The sequence below is a fragment of the Rhinichthys klamathensis genome, unplaced genomic scaffold (assembly GCF_029890125.1).
Source record: "Rhinichthys klamathensis goyatoka isolate OS25496 unplaced genomic scaffold, OSU_Roscu_1.1 h1tg000036l_1, whole genome shotgun sequence".
NCBI classification, from domain to species: domain Eukaryota; kingdom Metazoa; phylum Chordata; class Actinopteri; order Cypriniformes; family Leuciscidae; genus Rhinichthys; species Rhinichthys klamathensis.
Window position 1 is genome coordinate 1,466,363 of NW_026606584.1, and position 19,933 is coordinate 1,486,295.

General features: G+C 39.5%; 1 protein-coding gene across 2 annotated transcripts in view; it reads right to left on the reverse strand.

Moving 5' to 3' along the window:
• nol11 (nucleolar protein 11) overlaps nucleotides 1-19,126 on the reverse strand; it is a 139,284-nt gene extending 120,158 nt beyond the window's left edge. The window contains exons 1-3 of one of the 2 annotated variants that reach the window (XM_056246133.1): nucleotides 18,946-19,125; nucleotides 18,613-18,726; nucleotides 18,456-18,512 (exon numbers count right to left, since the gene is read on the reverse strand). In XM_056246133.1, the coding sequence (XP_056102108.1) occupies nucleotides 18,456-18,512; nucleotides 18,613-18,726; nucleotides 18,946-19,092 (318 nt within the window). In that variant the 5' untranslated portion in view covers nucleotides 19,093-19,125. Of the gene's footprint in view, nucleotides 1-18,455; nucleotides 18,513-18,612; nucleotides 18,727-18,945 lie in introns of both variants that reach the window. The other variant, XM_056246134.1, reaches the window with a different exon arrangement.
• Nucleotides 19,127-19,933: the final 807 nt, after the last annotated feature.

Here is a 19,933-nt window from a genome sequence, read left to right on the forward strand (position 1 = left end):
AGGTATTCTCTCGTTTATGTCATTAGTGAACAGTTCAGAAAGAATCCGGATGTTTGTCAGTGCAGTCGGTCTTAAAGTGACAGCACACACCTAACGTTAATATTCCTACTGTTGTCTCTGTTAGTAATATTAATAAAACAACAAAATACAGCTTTAACAAAGATTAAACTATTTAATTTCTACAGTGAACAAATCGTGTTATTTTACATTTAGGCCTTATTAATTTCTGTACCTGAATACTACTGTTAGACTTTGAAACTTTAGTATTAATTTCTGCTTGTGTAATTTGTGTTTTTGTTCTTATTTTATTACTGACTGTTCCCTTGTTTTAAATAATGTGTGAACTATCAGTTAGGCTAGTAGTTTTTGATGTAGTAGCTATCAAAGAACTTCAACTGAGCTTTGAAAAGCAATGAAAAGCAAAGTTTATGCTGCCACTGTATATGAGCTTCAGCCAATATCTCGCTTCTACAGTATACGCCTAAGAAATAAAAGAAAAATACATTCAAGTTAATAATAAAGAAATAGAGTCTTAGGCCCCATCCACACTACTGCGTTTTAGTTTAGAAACGGATAATTAAAACGAATACGATCTCCATCCACACCAGCGTTTTAGCTGCGTATTAGAATTGATCTCCGTCCACATTAAAACGACTGAAAACTCGGATCACGTGACCATTCACCAACACTGGGCATGCGCGTGCCGGTGTAAACACAACTTCATTGATAAAAATATCTCACCATGCTCTGGGTTAACCCCAAACCGACGCTCCATGTACGGTCAATGCCGCCGCTGCACACGGGAATTGTCACAGATCGCTCGAATAATAGCTTGACTCCGGCGCATGTAGGCAGTTATAGCGTTGTAAAATGCAGAATTTACTTGCACAACAGCTGCTAGCAAAGATATACGCCATGACTGATGACACCCAATCATAGAGCCGAGCGTGAGCCTCTACTACGTCATCGTTTCTAAAGTCCTCTGTTTTGACCCGTCTACACTAAAACGCCCTCCGGAGATTCAAAACGAAAAACGGATCGGCAGCGTTTCTAAACTTCTCCGTTTTGGGTCTCCGTTTTTGCCGTTTTAGTGTGGACGGGAGGTGCAAACGTAGCAAAAGATCTCCGTTTTTAAACGAAAACGCAGTAGTGTGGACGGGGCCTTAGTAGCTTCTGCAGCACGAACTAGGGCTGTAATCAACCAAAGAAAATCTTGGTCGACTGAAGTCCTGAAATTTCGACTAGAAATCGACAAAAAATAGGGAGGGGGGGGACTGGACCCGGAAGAAACACGAAAAAAAAAAAAAGTTAGATTAATTAGCTGCGCAGTACTTGGTAGCCTTGTCCGCCTAAATGAATTATAAATAAACATAAAAACGTACTTGGTAGCCTTGTCCGCCTAAATGAATTATAAATAAACATAAAAACTAGTAGGCTATTTGAAGTATATTAAATGGTTTTTGACCTAATTATTTTGCACTGAAATGACACACGAGTCTGTCGGCTCTGACAGCGTTGCATCACGTGCCACTGCGCAATATTATAGCTAGCCTATGATTTCCTAAAATAGTACTATGTCAACTAGTGCAAGAACTGAGGAACATGCGACAATTTAGACAATTGTTTTTGTCATAATAACTGACAGACAAATTTCAGCCGCTCTGTGCATGTCCTCGCAAAGAGCGAGGCTGAACATAGGAGCTCAGCTTCGCGGCTGAGAGACACGAATAGACTATAGACCCCTTTTGCGCCGACGTCACAGACAGTTACGTCACAGCGTTAGCTGGAGGCAAAACAAACAGACAACTGGAGGCGGCTAATACAAACCAGCACAGATTCAAACCAGCACAGACTTGTGTTGTTGGGTGCAAGAATCAATGAAAAATGATTATGCTGTATCTGGAATTTTTATTTCTAGAAAATATTCACATCATTAAAATTGCACCGTAATGTCACTCTTTACATTGTCGTCGTCTTTGCGCTGGCTAGGCAGAACTGCGGATCGTACCACACAAGTCTTGTACATGACCATTCATCACATAGTTATAGGCATCTAAATATTTATATTCCCTCAGTTTCTCTTTACGCTCGGTTTCTCTATCAGATAGGTGTAGAAGTCAGGCCACTCAACCGGAGGTAGCGTTAACGTTAATCCTGTCAGATCGTCCATCCATTGAGTGAGCGTGTACCACTCAATCTGGTTCCGTCCGTTAAAATTAACTTTTGCAAATAACAATCATGGTCCTGGACACTGAGTGACCTTGCACATTAACATAAAATCGGATTTTCTCCAGTCATTGTTAAAAAAACAAGCTAACCTAACTTGCAAACTAACGTTAGGGAAGCGGCCAGAGGGATCGTTCTGCCTCCACCTAAGCTCCGTCCACAAAAAAAACGTCACCATGTTTACTAACTGAAAAGGGGTCTATTAACTTAAAGCTTTTACTCTTAAACACAAAAGGCACGTCCACTATAATAAAAAAAAATAATATTTATTAAACAAACCAGTTCAAGACAAGAGCAGAAATGAAATAAAGTGCATAACTGAAAAATAAAGCATAGGCTCAAAACAAATACAAACAGTGGGCACAGCGCAATTGCGCATTAGGTTTAGGCATTGGGTTGGGCTAATCCAAAAAGAGTGTAAACAAGGGGGGTGTTCTGAAGACAGACTGTTACCTGTGAAACAGGGGTGCGCTGAAAACACCCCCATTTGAGCATTAGTGCTTTCCACCTGATGAAATTAACACGGCAAAAAAAAAAAAATCGACCAATCATAATTTGTCGAGCCGGAACGTATCGACTAGTCGACTGGGAGATTACAGCCCTAGCACGAACACAAGCATGTAGTCCGCAGTTGTTGTTGCTAGTACGTGACTTAGCTGTGTCTGACTAGGATGTGAGGTGAGGACATCGTTTCACAAAATATACGGAATGGCTGTACACACGAAAAATCTGAAAACGACAGCCTTGAGTTATCCACTCTGGGACCCGGTTTCAGGATCCCAAAATGGCGGATACGTCTAGACGAAGCGTTGATACGATACAAAATTTACATGTATAGAGCTAAACGCATCTCAATGTGGACAAGGCCTCAAAAAATGGGCATGTAAAGCTGTGGAAAAGTGGGAATGTAGAGGGGGGGAGAGGGGAGACAAAAAAAAAAAAACACAGAACTGCTACACACTAAATATGCAGACACATGAATACTAAAATATGACCTCGGAGAGAAAAAAAAAAGTTGAGGGTTAAAAAAAATAACCCTATACAGGGCTCGAATTTCAGCGCGGGATTGCGGGTATTGCGTATAATTCTAATAATTCCCGCAGGTCTCCCATTTATAATGCGGGAAATTCCCGCAATCGTAATCCACACAGATTATAAAATCAAATCATTCTTTTAACAACTCTCTGCCAGACGCAATTTCACAAACAGCGTGAGTGCTCAGCGGTGCCGCGTCTCTTCTCTCAAAATGTGTTGTGCAAGGCAAGCATCAAGCGCTGCGGCGATAACACACACTCGCGTTTAGGAGTCGGGACATGACGGAATATTCACTCGCACAATCGGGCCAGCAGTGCATCGTGACTGAAGTTTACCATTTGCACGTCTTTTTAAGTCTTACCAGTTTAAACATTCAAGCGATTTTAAACTAATCAGTGCTCGCACGCTCTCTAAGATGATTTTCTATGCGCACATTAAAGGAGTCATAATGTGCAATTTTCACTTTTCCATGAGAATCAATGCATGTTATGATTGACTAACGATTATACATTTGCCGGGATGCCGATATTCAAAAGTGAAGCATTTGTTTACCCCAGGGTCATTAAACTAGCCAACGTGCACGCGCACTCAAATACGAGATTTCAATTTCTCCCCCGACATGACGTCAAGACGGGGCCGATATACCATATATGGACACCGCAGAGGAGGCCCGCCCTGCCCCTCTCCCCATCATATTATTCAGTCAAGAAAGATGCAAGAACGTAGTGCACACGTGAGTTGCTCTGTGGTTGACTGTCATAATCCACATTCTAATGTTTTTTCTTTACCCAAAACTGACCAAACTACAAGGGACAAGAGGATGAAATTTATTTTTAATGACGCTGTTCCAACAACCATCTCAACTTGCTCAACGTTAGGTGTCTGCGCTAAACATTTCACAAAAGAATCTTTTACAAATTTGGGGCAATATCAGGCGAAGTTGGCATCGAAGCTACGTTTGGAAAAAGGTGCCATTCCAACAATCAGGGACTTGCCTGAATTTGAAACGGTAAGACTGTGTTTTTATTACTATATTTTGTGTAACAAACAGCAGCTAACTACTAATGCGGTTAATGTATGTGATAAGGATAGATACATTTAAAAAACAGTCAAGAATTAATAAACAAAGAAAAACATAACGTTACATGTCTGCAGATGAAAAATTAAATATCTAAAAAACCACAACGTCAAAAAAGGCAAAAACAACACATTATAGCAAACGTTAATCTCTATAACCACTGTAAACTGAAAATAAAGTAGACTACATCTCCGTTAATGTAATCTACATTAAATTAAAGCTAAACTTATGTGGGAGAAAATAGCAAAAAAACGTTTTAGCTCCTTACTGATGTTAATGTATGTCTCAGTCAAAAAAATTGTCTTTACCATTCAGAGACATGTTGATGTGGACGTCCTTCAATTGACTGTTGTTCCTCTTCCGTTTCCAGCTCTGGTTCAGAGTCTGGCTCAAACATATACGGTTGAATCCCGTAGGTCGCGGCCAGGTCGGGTTTATTAACAACTTGCGCCATGATCTCTTTTTGGAATGATATGCTGAAGTTACCTGCGGTGTCAAGCCCCATCCTTCCTGCCACCAATCAACGCGCCCCTCATTTGCATTATTAAAATGACCGTCCACGACAGCCAAAACCTCGCATCAGATCTCGCGAGACAATAATGCATTCAGAAATAAGGGTCAAACGAGCTCTGTGTTTATTTTTTTCCAATTTTTCTTTTTTAGAAGGGCATGAATTGACTATAATAGAGTGTGGGTATCAAAGTTAATACTACATTATGACTCCTTTAACAGAAAATACGCCTCAAAAACAGCTGGCCAGTAACAAAAGTTATTTTTCGCGGATTATATTGCTTTAACACGCAAAATTGTCAATTTCGGTCTTCGTGAGTATACTCTAAACATAGTCGGTTTTGTCTTTAATAGGCCTAAGCATAAAACGCATGCCAGTATAATGAACGCAGGATCCGTGCACTAGCTCTTAAAGTGACGGCAGCCATATGTGTCTGTCATTAATTTTGTTGTCAAAACAACAAAAGATAGCTTTAAGTTAAAGGAATCAGGATTAATAGCCTATGTATTTAATTTATTCAGGACTAAAATACTACCCAGTGTTATTTTCCATTTGATTACTTTATTCAGTTTCTGTATATGAATACTAGTGTTAGACCTATTCAAAAACTTTTCTCTTTATTTGTCTTTATTTGTATCTTTATTGTATTGTATTTATTCGTGCTACTTTTTTTCAATTTAATTAAACAATTTAAATCAAGCTTCCTTGTGATGTGTAAATTCTTAACAATATTACCCCATTGTAAAAATGCAATGAGCGCAAACATTTAGGCAAGATAAATGTAATAATTTTGTTTGGAAAAAATTGGCCGGGAAAAAAATGAAATGTCCGACAAAATTAAATCTCTCCGGTCAAATTGTCCGATTAAAATGGCCTAATAATCCCGCCCCCCTAACACAATCTGAATTTGAGAATAAGCCTCATAAAGCAAAAATACACCGACCGATCAGAAGGATTATTTGCCATTTTACAAGCATTGAGTCTGGGGTAGGGATGGCTCGATACCACAATTTAGTCTTCGGTACGATACCAGAACCTAATACCTTGGTATCGATACTAAAACGATACCACAGTCGAAAAATACAGTTGATACAATTTTATTAAAAAACACTGCTTGAAACTCTCCACTACCAAATGTGCAAAGAAAAAGTATCAAAATGTAAAAAAAAAAAAAAAAACTCAGTCAAGGAACATACAGTAGGTAAAATTTTGCTTTAAAAAAATAATAATAATAAAAAAAAAAATATGTACCTGAAATTATACTATTAAAATAGGTTAATATCTATAATAATAGATTAACATATAATACTAATAAAATAATGAAATGACATGTAAACCATTAGCTGTCATGCATCAACAGAGAATTATCAACATTTACAGCATTTATTAATCTTGGTTTGGTTACTGTTTGGGTTCATATGCATATAATGCATTGCATAAAGTAATGTTAACATGCTAAACATGTATTAGTAATAGTATACTACATTTTTAGGTCATTTTATTACTGAATGATGTAGATTAATAAATGCTATAATATTGTTAGGTCAGGTTACCTAATGATTGTTGACAAATGTAGCTTAATTGTAATATTAGTAATATTCATATTACTACTATTACTCTCTCGGCTTATTCCTCTAGGGGTCGCCACAGCGGCAGTAATATGCAATTCATTTTACTATCACTTTATTCAAATTAAATTAATATGTTTGTTTGAAAGTGCAAAAATTATGAGACCTAAACTGAATTGGTTCTATCGTGTCATGCAAGAAGAGTTGAGCTTTCGTGTTTACCGTTTCATATTTAATTGATAAGCTCTTATGTATGTGCGCTGTTCAGTGTTCAATAAAAGTCTAAATTAAATCAGTTGAATGATGAACTCACCTGTCGATCTCTGAACTTTTTGAACAAGTCAGGATGAGCAACTGACAAGTGCTTAGCCAGATTTGATGTGTTGCCTCCCATGGCAACACATTATTTAAAGCAACGTTTGCAGACTGGTGCATTCTGTTTCTTTACTTTTCTCATTACTTTTGTAGGCAAAGTAATGCCTTATTTCACTCATACTGCTCTCTCTATTTATTAGGGGTGTAACGGTACATGTATTCGTATTGAACCGTTTCGGTTCGAGGCTTCCGGTTCGGTACGCATACAAACCGAACGATTCCTTGGACCATTTTTCCTGCCGACAAAATTTGCGCTGGCGCGATCACCACAACGTTGCGCAACATCAAATGGCAAGCGTAATGAAAGCGGAACGAAACTGCGCTATTGTGCTTCACGGATCGTTTATCAGTTCGGAGCAGAGCAGCAACATCTGTGCAGCGCGAGCCGATCTCGATCAAGCGACACTGTTACAACCGTTACAGCACAGCGCTAAGAGATCCAGTAAAGAAAACATTTGAATTCGCCACTGAAGTAATAACATCGCTGCGAGATCTAGTGAGAAGCATTGACATTCCTCCGTTATTAACCGTAGATCTCTATTAGATCAAACAGCGCTGACGTGGACACCAGGAGAAACATTGTGCCGTGAATGAACTAGTAATACTTTACGTCCACAGACCAGCAACATTCACCATGGATTTAATATAGTAACACTAATTGTAACCAGTTTGGCTGGAATAGTGAAATGCTTTCAAGTACTTCACACATCTTTTTCCAGCACTTCAAAACTCAAATATTATATAAATAAATAGCCTATATGAAGAGTTCAGATGCAAAAGCCTCTCTAAGTGCCATTTGAAATTTTCTTCTAGAATGACGTGAAGCTTGTACATTTAAGTTCAGTAATTTCACTCAAATGACAATTAATAGGCAATCTTCATTGCCATTTAAGTGAAATTACTGAACTTAAATATACAAGCTTGATAAAAATGATGCTTTTGCATCTAAACTCTTCATGTATTTAAATTAGGGAAGCACGATGATATCGGGACAACATCGGTATCGGCCAATAAAAGCTTAAAATGACCATCATCGGCATCGGCCGATATGAATATTTCTGCCGATGAGTCTTGCCGATAGGCTGGCGTGTTTCCTATGCGCACGTGACGACCGTGAACGAAGCATGAGCGCCAGCAACTTAAACTTCCAACTAGGGGTGTGCCGTGCGTCTCACGGTTTTTGATCGTGGACGATTAAAATGTCTCCACTATCTGCTTTTGAAGAAAAATCATAGTATCGTGCATTCTATCAGTTCAATTCTGGCGCCTTCATCTCAACATACTGTACAACGCGACGTAGGCTACATTCACATCACATCACATGTAAACGCAGAGGTAGAGTTACACTCACGGGACACCGCAATTCACAAAAGTTCATTGTTTGCATGTGCGTCAAAGTCTTGCTAGGTAAACATGTCATTCACGTGCTGATGCGCTGTTCTAACAGCCGCTTTTCTGAGCGCGTTACACCCGACGCTCACAGGAACTAAAAGCCTGTCACAGAGTCTGCATACTGGACTAATCTTTCGAGTCTTATTGCGCTGATACTGTCAAATACACACAAGGTTTACATAAACAAAGTTGGTTATGTCTAAAGTGAAAGCAAACAGAGAAAATCTGCTTGTCAAATGCGTGTATATTAGACGCGTCGCGTTACTCGCGTGCAGTTCTTAAAGAGACAGTAATAATATTCTGCCGCTTGTCTTTAAAGAGATACTGCACCCAGGGCCAGAAATAAAAATTCTGTCTATCTAATGTTGTTTCAAACCTGGATTAATTTCTTTCTTGTGCTTTAATATACTATGGAAGTCACTGGAGTACAGCAACTGTTTGGTTAGCCACATTCTTCCAAATAACTTTTATAATTTCAACAGAAGAAAGAAACTTGAGAGAGTAAATGATGACAATTTAAATTTTTGGGAGAACTATCCCGTTAATGTTAATAAAACAACAAAACACAGAGGAAATCACTCACTGCTCTTGACTGAGAACATTAATAGAAGCTTTAATAAGCTTTTTTTGCACTTAAAAAAAATACAAATATATCGATATCGGTATCGGCATCGGGCAAAATTAGTTTGAAAATATCGGCATATCGAATATCGGCCAAAATCCTATATCGTGCATCCCTAATTTAAATGTTATTTTTAATGTGAGGACCAAAACATTATTTGTTCATCCTTCAAAGATGACCCCCATTTATAAACCTGAAAGTTTCAAGATGAAGGAAAACTCACACTTATTTAAAAAAATATTTTTTCTTTTAACAAATAGGAAATTTCTCTGGCATTTCTTACTTTTTGCTGTATCGAAAACGTACCGAACCGTGACTTTAAAACCGAGGTACGTACCGAACCATGATTTTTGTGTACCGTTACACCCCTACTATTTATTAATTTCGGGCGTGTAGAAATTCGAATGAGCTTCGTTTGATCCATTGTGTTCCTCCGTTGTCACCGTTTGCCGGTTTCGCGTGACCCGCGTTGACCCGATTTTAGCGCACTGCCGCCTAGCGGAGAACTTCGAAACAGCAGCGCATCAAATACCGAATTGAACAAAACGATATTGTACTGTTTGAAATATATTATATACCGGTATTTTTGCAGTACTGGTATACCGCGCATCCCTAGTCTGCGGACACCGCTCCTCTTATCGATGCCGTAAGCCTGCGACGTGATGCCCTCGCTGTCATGACAGCGCTCCGTGGCTATGGAGGATTGCATTTCTCCACAGCCTGCGAAGTCCTCAAGTACTGTTTTCGTTTTTTTTCTAGCGGAAACTCTGGTTCATGATCCGATTTTTGTGAGACTGCATCAGTGTCCTTATTTGCACATTTCATTTGAAGACGACGTGATTAAATATGTGCGCGCACGGTGCTGGTTCATGTTTAGAGCATTAAAGGTATATGAAATATGTCCATAAAAACTTGAAACGGACTTGCTCTTGTCCATATGTGAACGATATGATCCGCGTTGCGAGCGTTGATGAACTCATCGCAGCGCTTACGTGCATGTTGTTTTAATTCTCTGCTGTAATGCGATCATGCGTAATCCAGCGCAGTGATTGGATTGAACAAGCTCTTTGTCGCTCAGGGACAGCTGATGTAGAATCGTGCCTGCAGCCAGTCAAGGGTGACTTCTACCTCACATTCCGTGACGTTGCTTCGACACCGCTTTTCAATCCGGAAGAACGAAATTGCTCGGAAAAAAACTTATTGATAACATTTATGAGTGCTTTTAGTGTTTTCAATGATGTGCAACCTGTACATATCTGTTCACATCTCAAAAAAAATATTTTGGGCTTTCATGACCCTTTTGTGTCCCCGGCTTGAGGCAAAGTTGAACCTGAAAACTCTCCTGTGTGTTGTGGTCGTAAAGAGACGGTTCTACTTCTAAAACTCAATTCAGGTCAATTCAATTGTGTGCAGGGTGGCCATGCTTCAGTCAATGGTGGCCACCCCCTAGCTCCACCCCTAAGATGTATTTGACCTGTGCAAAAATGTTTTATTTGTATTACTCTTTTGTCAACAGTTTTTTGACAGTATTTATGATAATATAATGAACCTAAAACAATCAAGAATTCATGGTTGAAATTAGGTTGAATTCAAGAATGTACGACAACTTTCACATAGAGCAGGGGTTTTCAAATTGGGTGAATGTGAGCCTCCCCTTACAGTAGGTTAGGACAGCCAATCCCCCCCCTTCCCCAAAATCCCGCCCACCTGCCCTAACCCACACACGCCTCTGCAGTAAATGCCATATTTTATGTGTTCCAGGGAATGATGAGTTTCAAGAAAAACTGATAAAATGTAAATATTTTTTAATATTGTATTTGAAGACATTTTATTTCCACAACTTTTTAAAAAGTGCATTCATAAATTATTCTTTGCAACAGCAAATCATTTCCAACTTCATGCAGGCCTAATTGAGGCTACTTTTAAAATCACTGAACATCAGTAGGCCTAACCACAAGTCAACAAAACATCCTTAACATGTGTAATGCAATGAGTAATGTTTCGCCGATGCATGGGGTTTGCCTGCCTTTGCGACACAATAAGATGTTTCTGTCGCCTTCATGTTAATAGTGCCAAACAACTGTATTATGCTTTTTTTGTGACTGCAAATCATCACGCTTCCTCTCAAAAAAACTCAACTGGCTTGTTCACTAAATTTGTGTGCTTAGTTTCAATGTGACGCTGAAGTTTGCATTGTCTCATGCTATCATTTGCTAGCACCTCCTTGCAGACCACACTCTGCGGCAGAGGTGCAGCCTCGGACCCCGACTACTCAGGATCATATTTCCTAAGTTTTTTGATGGGTCCTATATCCTCCCTTAATGCTGACTTTTGTTGACATGGGACAAGGAAACAATGCATTTTAAAGCTAATACACGCACAATTACCGATATCAGGGGCTAAAGTCCTGAGTCTGAATTTTTTTTATGGCATCTCAGTGTTTCCCACAGAATTAGATTATATTTGCGGTGGTGTGGTGTTTGGGGACCGGGGACCGGGGACCGGGGGGGTGATGGGTGCATAAAGGACAAAAGCTTAGGCCGCGCCACAGGGGCCTATATGTATTGTAATGGTGCAAAAAGTCTCTCTCAACATAGAGGCATGTTATCAATAACCTTTATTGGAATATAAATGTACATAAGCTTAACTGCAGGAATCTGTGAGGGCAACGGACAAGAAAATTGGTGTACCCAGGGCAGGCTTAGTAACAAATACCCTTGTATGGTTGTCTTGTCTATACACTAAACATTATTGCTGTCAAAATAAATGATTAATCCAAGTGATTAATCAAAAAATAAAAATAACTCATAATCCTGATTGATGCCTTCCTGATTGATACCTTCCTGGTATGTACTATGCTCAATTATATAGCAGGGCTCTCAAGTTTTGAAGACAGGCAGCAGGAGTGACAGAATCACAATTCCAGGATATGCTTTTTTTCTGGTTGTTGCGTTAAATCTTACCCAGATACAATAGTGCTATTTTCTGATTGGCTATTGTGTAGCCCTTTCTTTTTTTTGATTGGCTGATAAGTGGCAGGCTCGACTGCAGAACTCCAGGGGATACGCGCTTGATTCCTGCTGCTTCCATAGTGAGAGCGGCGCGGCCAGAGACATTTTGGGCGCTGCGCATATTAAATATATTATAAACAGTTTTTCCGCGAGAGAAATACAAAAGACCGAAATGAGTGACTGTGATGCTCAATGCGTGACACTTGAGAGCTCTGATATAGCTAATGGCAACAATGTTGCAGGTGCGATGCACCGTGTACAAACCGGAATATGTTTATACTTCTCATCCAACCACAATCAAATGCACTCTATCCAGATGGCGCGATTTATCTGGATAGGTTTTTTTTTTTTTTTACGATGACAAGCAGAAATGAAAACAAGCCGAAATGAAAAAGCAGTAACAAGGCTATTTTTAAAATGTAAGGAGTAGAAAGTAGCCTACAGATAATTGCGTGAAAATGTAAGGAGTAGAAGTAAAAAGTCGGCTGAAAAATAATTACTCCAGTAAAGTATAGATACCCAAAATGTGTGTTTGGACAGAATACGAGACAGAGTTCTTTATTACATTCATAAAAGACCAAATACAGGAATACTGGCTTCTAAACCTCAAAGAAATGCCACAATCAAGACCTCGGAGCAGATATAAGTGAGAAAACACCTCACATGTGCCGCTCACAGTATAAGGGTCTTTCCTTGCCATTAATGCTTGGATATCACGCTTAGGACTACGTCTCTTTACATTAATAATAATAATAATGTCTAGTGCGGTGGCTGTGATTTAAATATAAACCAACCAACATCCGTTGCCATGATTTTTGGAATGACTGATCACGATAGGAAAAAATGACGTTTTAGTTGCATAACATCGTTTAATGGAAACGCCGTCATTTCGCAAGCGCGAATCTGTAATGGAAACGCGACAGCATTTAACATAGATTAACTTCTCAGTTATAGTGTTCATTATACTAACCATTCAACTCCGGATTGATTCTGGAGGAATAAGCACCGGCAACAATCTCATGTTTTGATTCAGATCGTGCTCGAAGAGGAGGGGCAGGGCTATTCGCGTCTCCGTTGTCAGTTTGTGAGAGGGGGAGGGAGGGAGCAAGCTGCGCGCAGCTCTACAATAAAATACAATTTTACCCATATTAAATAGTTAAAAAATCTGAAAATCAATCCGTGGCGGTCAGCGTTGATATTGTGGCGGGCCGCCACAAATTAATGCATGTATGGGAAACCCTGCATCTTTTTATGAATGAAGGCCAGTATCACTGATATTAATATAGCTACTGATGTCTCCATGAAAATGATTTTCCCCAAAATTTTAAACATTAGGCTTCAAAACATATAACAACTTTTAATTTAAGTTACCTTAAAACAATCCTCACTTAAACCCATAATAAATGTCATATTTACCTGTACCTTTCCTGTCTAACAGGTATGAAATATACAGAAATTGAAAGGTTATAAAACAGTCCGCACTGCATAAATTATAAATGAAATATAGATTAAACCTTATTAAAGCTACAAGCGTTCTTTAGTCAAGAGCAGTGAGTAGGCTACTTTTCTCTGTCCCCTTTGTTCTTTGGTTAACTTTACGGACAGAGAGAATGAATGGCTTCTGTCACTTTAAGATCTGCCGCATCTCATTCTCTCGCTAGTCTTTACTTCTATTTAAGATTTTATTCAACTCATTTAAGACTATTCTTGTGAGGATAGGCTTCGACAAAACGGACATTTTGGCATACATGTGTGGTGTGGGTTATTGTTCGTTCAAGCGCGAAAGAGAACTCGATACGGGCGCGCGTCTTTCTGTGAGTCATGCGTGCGTGCGTGACGGTACTGATCCACTTGTCCGTGCGACACTTCAGTCGCGCCGCACTCCACTTTATTCCTATGGGTGACGTCACGCGACTTTAACGCGCCCGCAAAGCATCCCGGGAAGGCGGCGCTTCATTTGGAAAAATGCTGCGCGTCAAAAAGCTGGCCGATGCCCATCTTTATGCAAATGAATCCGTCAAACGCACTGCGTCTATCCAATAGAAGTAGTCTCTCGAGGGGCCTTTGTTCTAGACTGGCCGCTGGGTCAAAACCACGCCCATAGCGGTAAACTTGAGGAACGCCCATCAACTTACAAATGTGGAGAGGCGTGCGACACCACTCTTCAGTCGTGTCGCAAAAGTGGATCAGTACCGTCAGGAGGACATTCACTGACAGCGCGTTCTCTTTTGTCTTGTCGCGAATGGATGGTTTAAAAGTATTTGCGTGAATAAGAGCGTGATCATATACACAAATGTATCGCATGCGTTGCCGGAATAATTTAAGTCCTGTGATGTTAATAGAGCTGCATACAGACATTCTCTAATACAGAGTTATTTTTTCTTCGCGTGTCGCGCCTCCCCTGTGCCTTTTGGCGCCCCCCAGGGGAGGCGCGCCTCACCTATTGAAAACCGCTGACATAGAGGGAGATCTATTTAAAGGGCATCTTTTCAATTACATGAAAAAGACAGCTTTTCACCTTTCACCCAAATTTCAACGTTATTCAGCCATCTGGCAAAGTCGTCTTTTCGACGAGTTTTTGCTGGGTGATCACGTGGGCCTCTAGGATACAGTCCAGGTTAGCCTACGTTTATCTGCCCCTGGCAGGTACCACCAAAGTCCTTTTAGGCAAGTCATGCCACTCGGCCGCCATCTTGGCAACGCCTCCGGGCAGCTATTTCGGACTAACAAGACCAGGCTCCTATCTAAATGAATGGGCAGAGTGTCAGAACTGCACTTTCACTGGTCACCGGGACATAAAAACTGCTTGTATAGAAACAGCAGTAAAATATGATAATCATCGCTGAAAAAGTTTGATGACTTTGCCCCAAAATAAGGTTTAAAAGGTATTTTTCCCCACAGGTTATACGTTTACTACGCATGCGCAAGGGTTCTCGTCTCCGCTGTCGCAAACCTCAACTGTGCACATGCGTCAGTGGAACCAGACGATAGGCTTACATGTTTCCCGGCTTGACTGTTAAAAGCAGACGATTGGCTTTCCAGCGGGAGGGGCGGGGCATGTGCATACAACCGCCATCTTTGGCGTTACGGGTTTTCCCTATATAGTTGTATCAAAGAACGTATATTGACAAGAAGTGAAAGCCAATAGAACGTTCCATTGCAACACCAGCGCCCAGCAGCAGCCCTACGCATCCGCCATTTTGGGGTGAAAGCGACTCGGCAGCGGCTCGGCAGTCATATATTATACATATATTTAGTCCAGTGCAGAGGTCATTTTTAGGTTGAAATAATTAGGTGATTATTTTAACTCACAACAGTTAACGTTATAGCAGTTAAAAAGAAGTTGCTATTTAACCAGGCTTTTTCCCCCACATAACTTGAGACAGGGAAGTTCAAGGATTTAATTAATTATATTACTCTCCACATTAAGTGTGACAGGTAAGAATAAAGTGATGCAGTTCATAAAGTTATAATAACGTTAGACCGTTTCCAGGAGGTACACATAACGTTACATACAAAAATAAGTTATCAATGAAATAAATGAATTCAGCAAATAAATGTAATTGTAGTAAAATGTAAATGTTGGACAATAAATATATAACAGCAATAGAATAGCTTTACAGTAAACTTTTTTTTGCAGTACTATCTTATATTAATGACCGTTAAAGCAAGTAGGGATGGGACGATTACCGGTTTCACGATAAACCACGATAAAATGTCCTGGCGGTTAGTATTATCGTTTAAAATTTAATTATCATAAAAACCGTGTTTGATTATCGTGATTTTGAAAACTCGCGGTAAATCCTGTCCAGCCAGAATCAGTCTGACGCAGGCGCGAGCACTCAGCAGGCGCGCAGATGCAATGTTGTTTTTTTGCGCGAGAAGACATGGCGGAAGTCAGTGACAGCGCACGGGAGATTTTTCAGCCATCCAAGAGGACAAAATCGGAGGTATGGTCGTATTTTGGCTATTACAAGAGTCCCGAGGGCAATTTAATCGAGGATGGGCATCCTGTCTGCAAATCTTGCAAGAGGAAAGTCGCTGCAAAAGGGGGAAACACGTCAAATCTGCTAAGTCATCTAACGTTACGTGACAACCACCCACTGAGTTAATTTTTACCTTAATACCACAACTAACTTGGGCAAATAATTAGACAAATTTATTGGAGATGAATTATTTCATTATCTCACTTGTAATTATTGCAAAGCTTCCGCGAAGAGAAAAGTTTTACAGCAAGTGGATTTGAGCCAAGACGAACGAACATTCAAACTATTAAGGGTGACATTCAAGGGATAATGTATTGTATTCATTCATAGTAAACTTATTACAGTTTTATTTTTTTATTTTTTTACCACAGAAATAATTTAAGGGACATGAAATATTGAACTGTGATTAACTTAATGTTTTTAAATCTTGCCGGTTTATAAATCCATTATACAAGTTACAGTGTCCAAATCAATCGTAAAGTAAATGTGATCACTACAACAATATTGTAGTAGTATTAATACTAAATTACTCTGATTTAATTTTCAAAACAGTCAAAACTGAGACGCAAGACATACACATTTGAATGAAACCAGAGATCGCGTCCACGGTGATCCGAGACATGGATGTGCGCTGTGTAGTGCGTTGCTATTTACAACAGTCATAAGTATTCCAGTAGTTTAGTCACCCTGACCCAACCAACATATGTTGTTCATTTAAAGTGTGTGTGCGTGCGTGCGCGTGTGTGTGTGTGAGTGAGAGAGAGAGAGAGAGAGAGAGAGAGAGAGAGAGAGAGAGAGAGAGAGAGAGAGAGAGAGAGAGAGAGAGAGAGAGAGAGAGAGAGAGAGAGAGAGAGAGAGAGAGAGAGAAAGTGATTTATTATTTATTAATAATAATAATATTCAGTCATAATAACTTACACACATCCATAAGTGTTATTATCATTATTAATGATAGGGTTTAATGACGGGTTCATTAAAATCTGCACTAGGAAAACTTATACCTCACTCTCAGGGCTCCATGTTAATGTTAATATAATGTTTATGCTTAAAAAAGTGCATAGCTGCTAGCCTGCTAATTGTATTTTTTTGTTTGTTGATTTTCAAATGTTTTCAGGGTGAGCATCAGTTCTTTTTGAACATTTCCATTAGGGCTGTGTTGAAAAAATCGATTCACCAATTCTGAATCGATTTTCATATTAATTTCTAAAGATCGATCCGTAACTCAGAGGATCGATTTAATAATAGGCTTACATTTTCCCCGTGAACTTTAATTTGCCGCGACTGGGAGATCCCTATGCGCAGCTTTCACTCAGCGCGCACACTGTTACAACAACGGGCTTTGAGTGAGTCATTTGTTCATTCAACGAACACGTTCAAAAAAGCTGATTCATTAAAAGAGATGTAATGAAACAAGGTGTTAATTATTTTTAACCTTGAGTTCCACTTTTCAAGGCTCAGCTGAGCAGCAATGCGTCGCATGGGTAACGCTGAAGCTGATGCTTCACTTATTAGAGACCAATATGGCATTGATTCAATGCGTGACTCGCTGATTTTATTTCCCCGCGGCTTCCTCGCGCTGTGGAATGCTGACCAGCGCTGCTGCTGACGCGCATTTATGGTAAATACCCGTGACGTGAACGTTAAAAGGATGATACGACAAATATTTCGCTTTCCTTTGACACGGCAACCTTTTTCACGAATACATATGACTTCAAAGACAGACGCAGGTAATCCGCACGCGCTCTGCCGATCTCTCTCATTCACTGTCTGTGCGAAGCCTCTCTAGGCTACACATCACCACGATAAACAGTCTTGTTTGTTATCATTATGAACTTGTTTAACATTCAATACACATGCATGAAGTTCAAAACAAGCAGTTAAATGTCTATAATAGCCTAATAGTATCAATATGTTGCATAACTACAGTCCTGTAATTCAGGTAACAGCTGGAAAAAACAAACGCACTTATCTAAATCTCGAAAATCGGATCGGATCGGATCGAATTGAATAATGATAATCGATTCAAGATCTTGAGAATCGGAATCGAATCGATTCTTGAAATTTGAATCGAAACACAGCTCTAATTTCCATCTCATTTTAACAAAACCGTGATAATATTGATAATCGTGATAACTTTGGTCACTATAATCGTGATATGAAATTTTCATACCGTCCCATCCCTAAAAGCAAGACTATGTAAACAAAAAAACACAGCCACTGTCCAAAGTGGCAATTAAAGTTATAGGATAACGAACACAGCAATGCATCATGTTCTATAAGATCATCATGTTTGTAGCATGATCTAGGGATTAAAACGTACAAAATATATTTCAGGCCTAGTGGAGTTGGTAACTAATAACAGTAAAGGTGTAAAGTTGCATAAAATGGAAATACTCACTAATGCAAGAAAAAACTACCTCAAAAAACTGTTATCTGTGCTGTTGTCCAGTAACTCCAGATGGAATTTTCACCCCAAAATGGCGGCCGCGCTACCGAAGCGCCACCTAGTGGCTGTTACCAAAAGAGTTTCGCCTCTTGTTCTTCTATACTCTTTGGTTGTATTGAGGATTGAGGAAGTGGCATGTCTCTATATAAATTGTCTCTGGTATCACTCACTCAATTGAATCCTTATGAATTTTAACTTCACTTACTGTAGCTTTGAAAGCCTTTTCCATGTAGACATCATCTTCTTTCCAAACTCTGACAACCTTATACACAAAAAAAAAAAAAAAAAAAAAATTGTAAGTAGCCTACTCGGCATGTGAAACTGAATTATTCTTATGGAAAACATCATGTCTCGATCCTTACCCTGTCATCAGTTACGACCACATATTCCTGAGACTGAGTGTTAAACACAGCGGGGCAGGTGATTATCTGCCCATGTTTCACTGTCCAACTGCCCGTAGGCTTCTGATCAGACACCTATTAATCAAGATATCGGTTAAACGGCAACACAAACAGCTACCAAATCACTTTCTGAATAACATTTACATAATAAATAAAATAGCATTAGATGCCGTTGGAGCATTTCCTGTGTTTGTGATGAAGCGCTCATGTTTACGTGCTAGAATTTAACACATGCAGCACTGCATGCAATCCGTTCTTGTGAGACAACCAGTATTTACAACTAACTAATTTTACCTTGTAAACAGTGACAGATCTCGAAGCGTCGGTGACGAGGATATGGTCGATATCTCTGCCCAGTTCAATCCCCAGAATTCCTGAATTCGTAGAATTTTGCGCTGGTCCAATTCCACACAGCGTGTATCCTTCAAACAACGCAGCCATGTTTCTTTACACGCGGGCCGAGTGATTCTTCTTTTTCTAGTACTGATAAAAGGCGGTGATAAACCAACTTCTGGTGTATTACCGCCACCAACTGGACGGGAGTGTGAAAGCATTACATTTTTCCTCAGTCGCTTTGGTCACAACAATTCCCACAACATAATCACAACAATTCTCAAAACTACTTGTTCAGCCTCCACATTAATCTAGTCACTTGTGCACATCGTAAAAGCAATTTGCTCATTCTTTTGAAGCATATTTACTATAGGCTACATTTCTATTGTACTTTTTTTTTAATGTAGCCTATCCTGAATTTATGAATTGTGGAGGTGAATTTTGAATTTCACTAATGAAGGGGAATGTAAAGCATTAGATCAACCAATGATCAACCCCTAAAATAGCTCAGAGGTGCATCTCATGAAACTTTATTTGGCAATTGCATATAGACAGAGCACAACGCAGTGTTCCTAATTATGACAATGGAAGAACAACAAGCAAGGTAACAAAAGAAGAGTAAGGGAAAAGGAGGAGTGTGGTGGAAGGGTACATAGGAAAAACAGTGGAAGAGGGTAGAAGAGGCTAACATTGTAGACATGTTTCTGATTAAATAAGGGCCACTATTGTGAATCATGACCTCATGGCCGAGGCAGGTCGACAAGTATTGTCGAATGTTGGGAGAACAACCGTGTCCTCAATCATTCAAACATTTGTAGACAGAACAGGTATGTAATCAGACAATGTTCACTATTTACTGTAATGCTATATTACAGTAGTCCACTTGCATTTTACATTATACAGTAAATACTGTAAATACAGTAAATACATAATGTAACACAAACACACA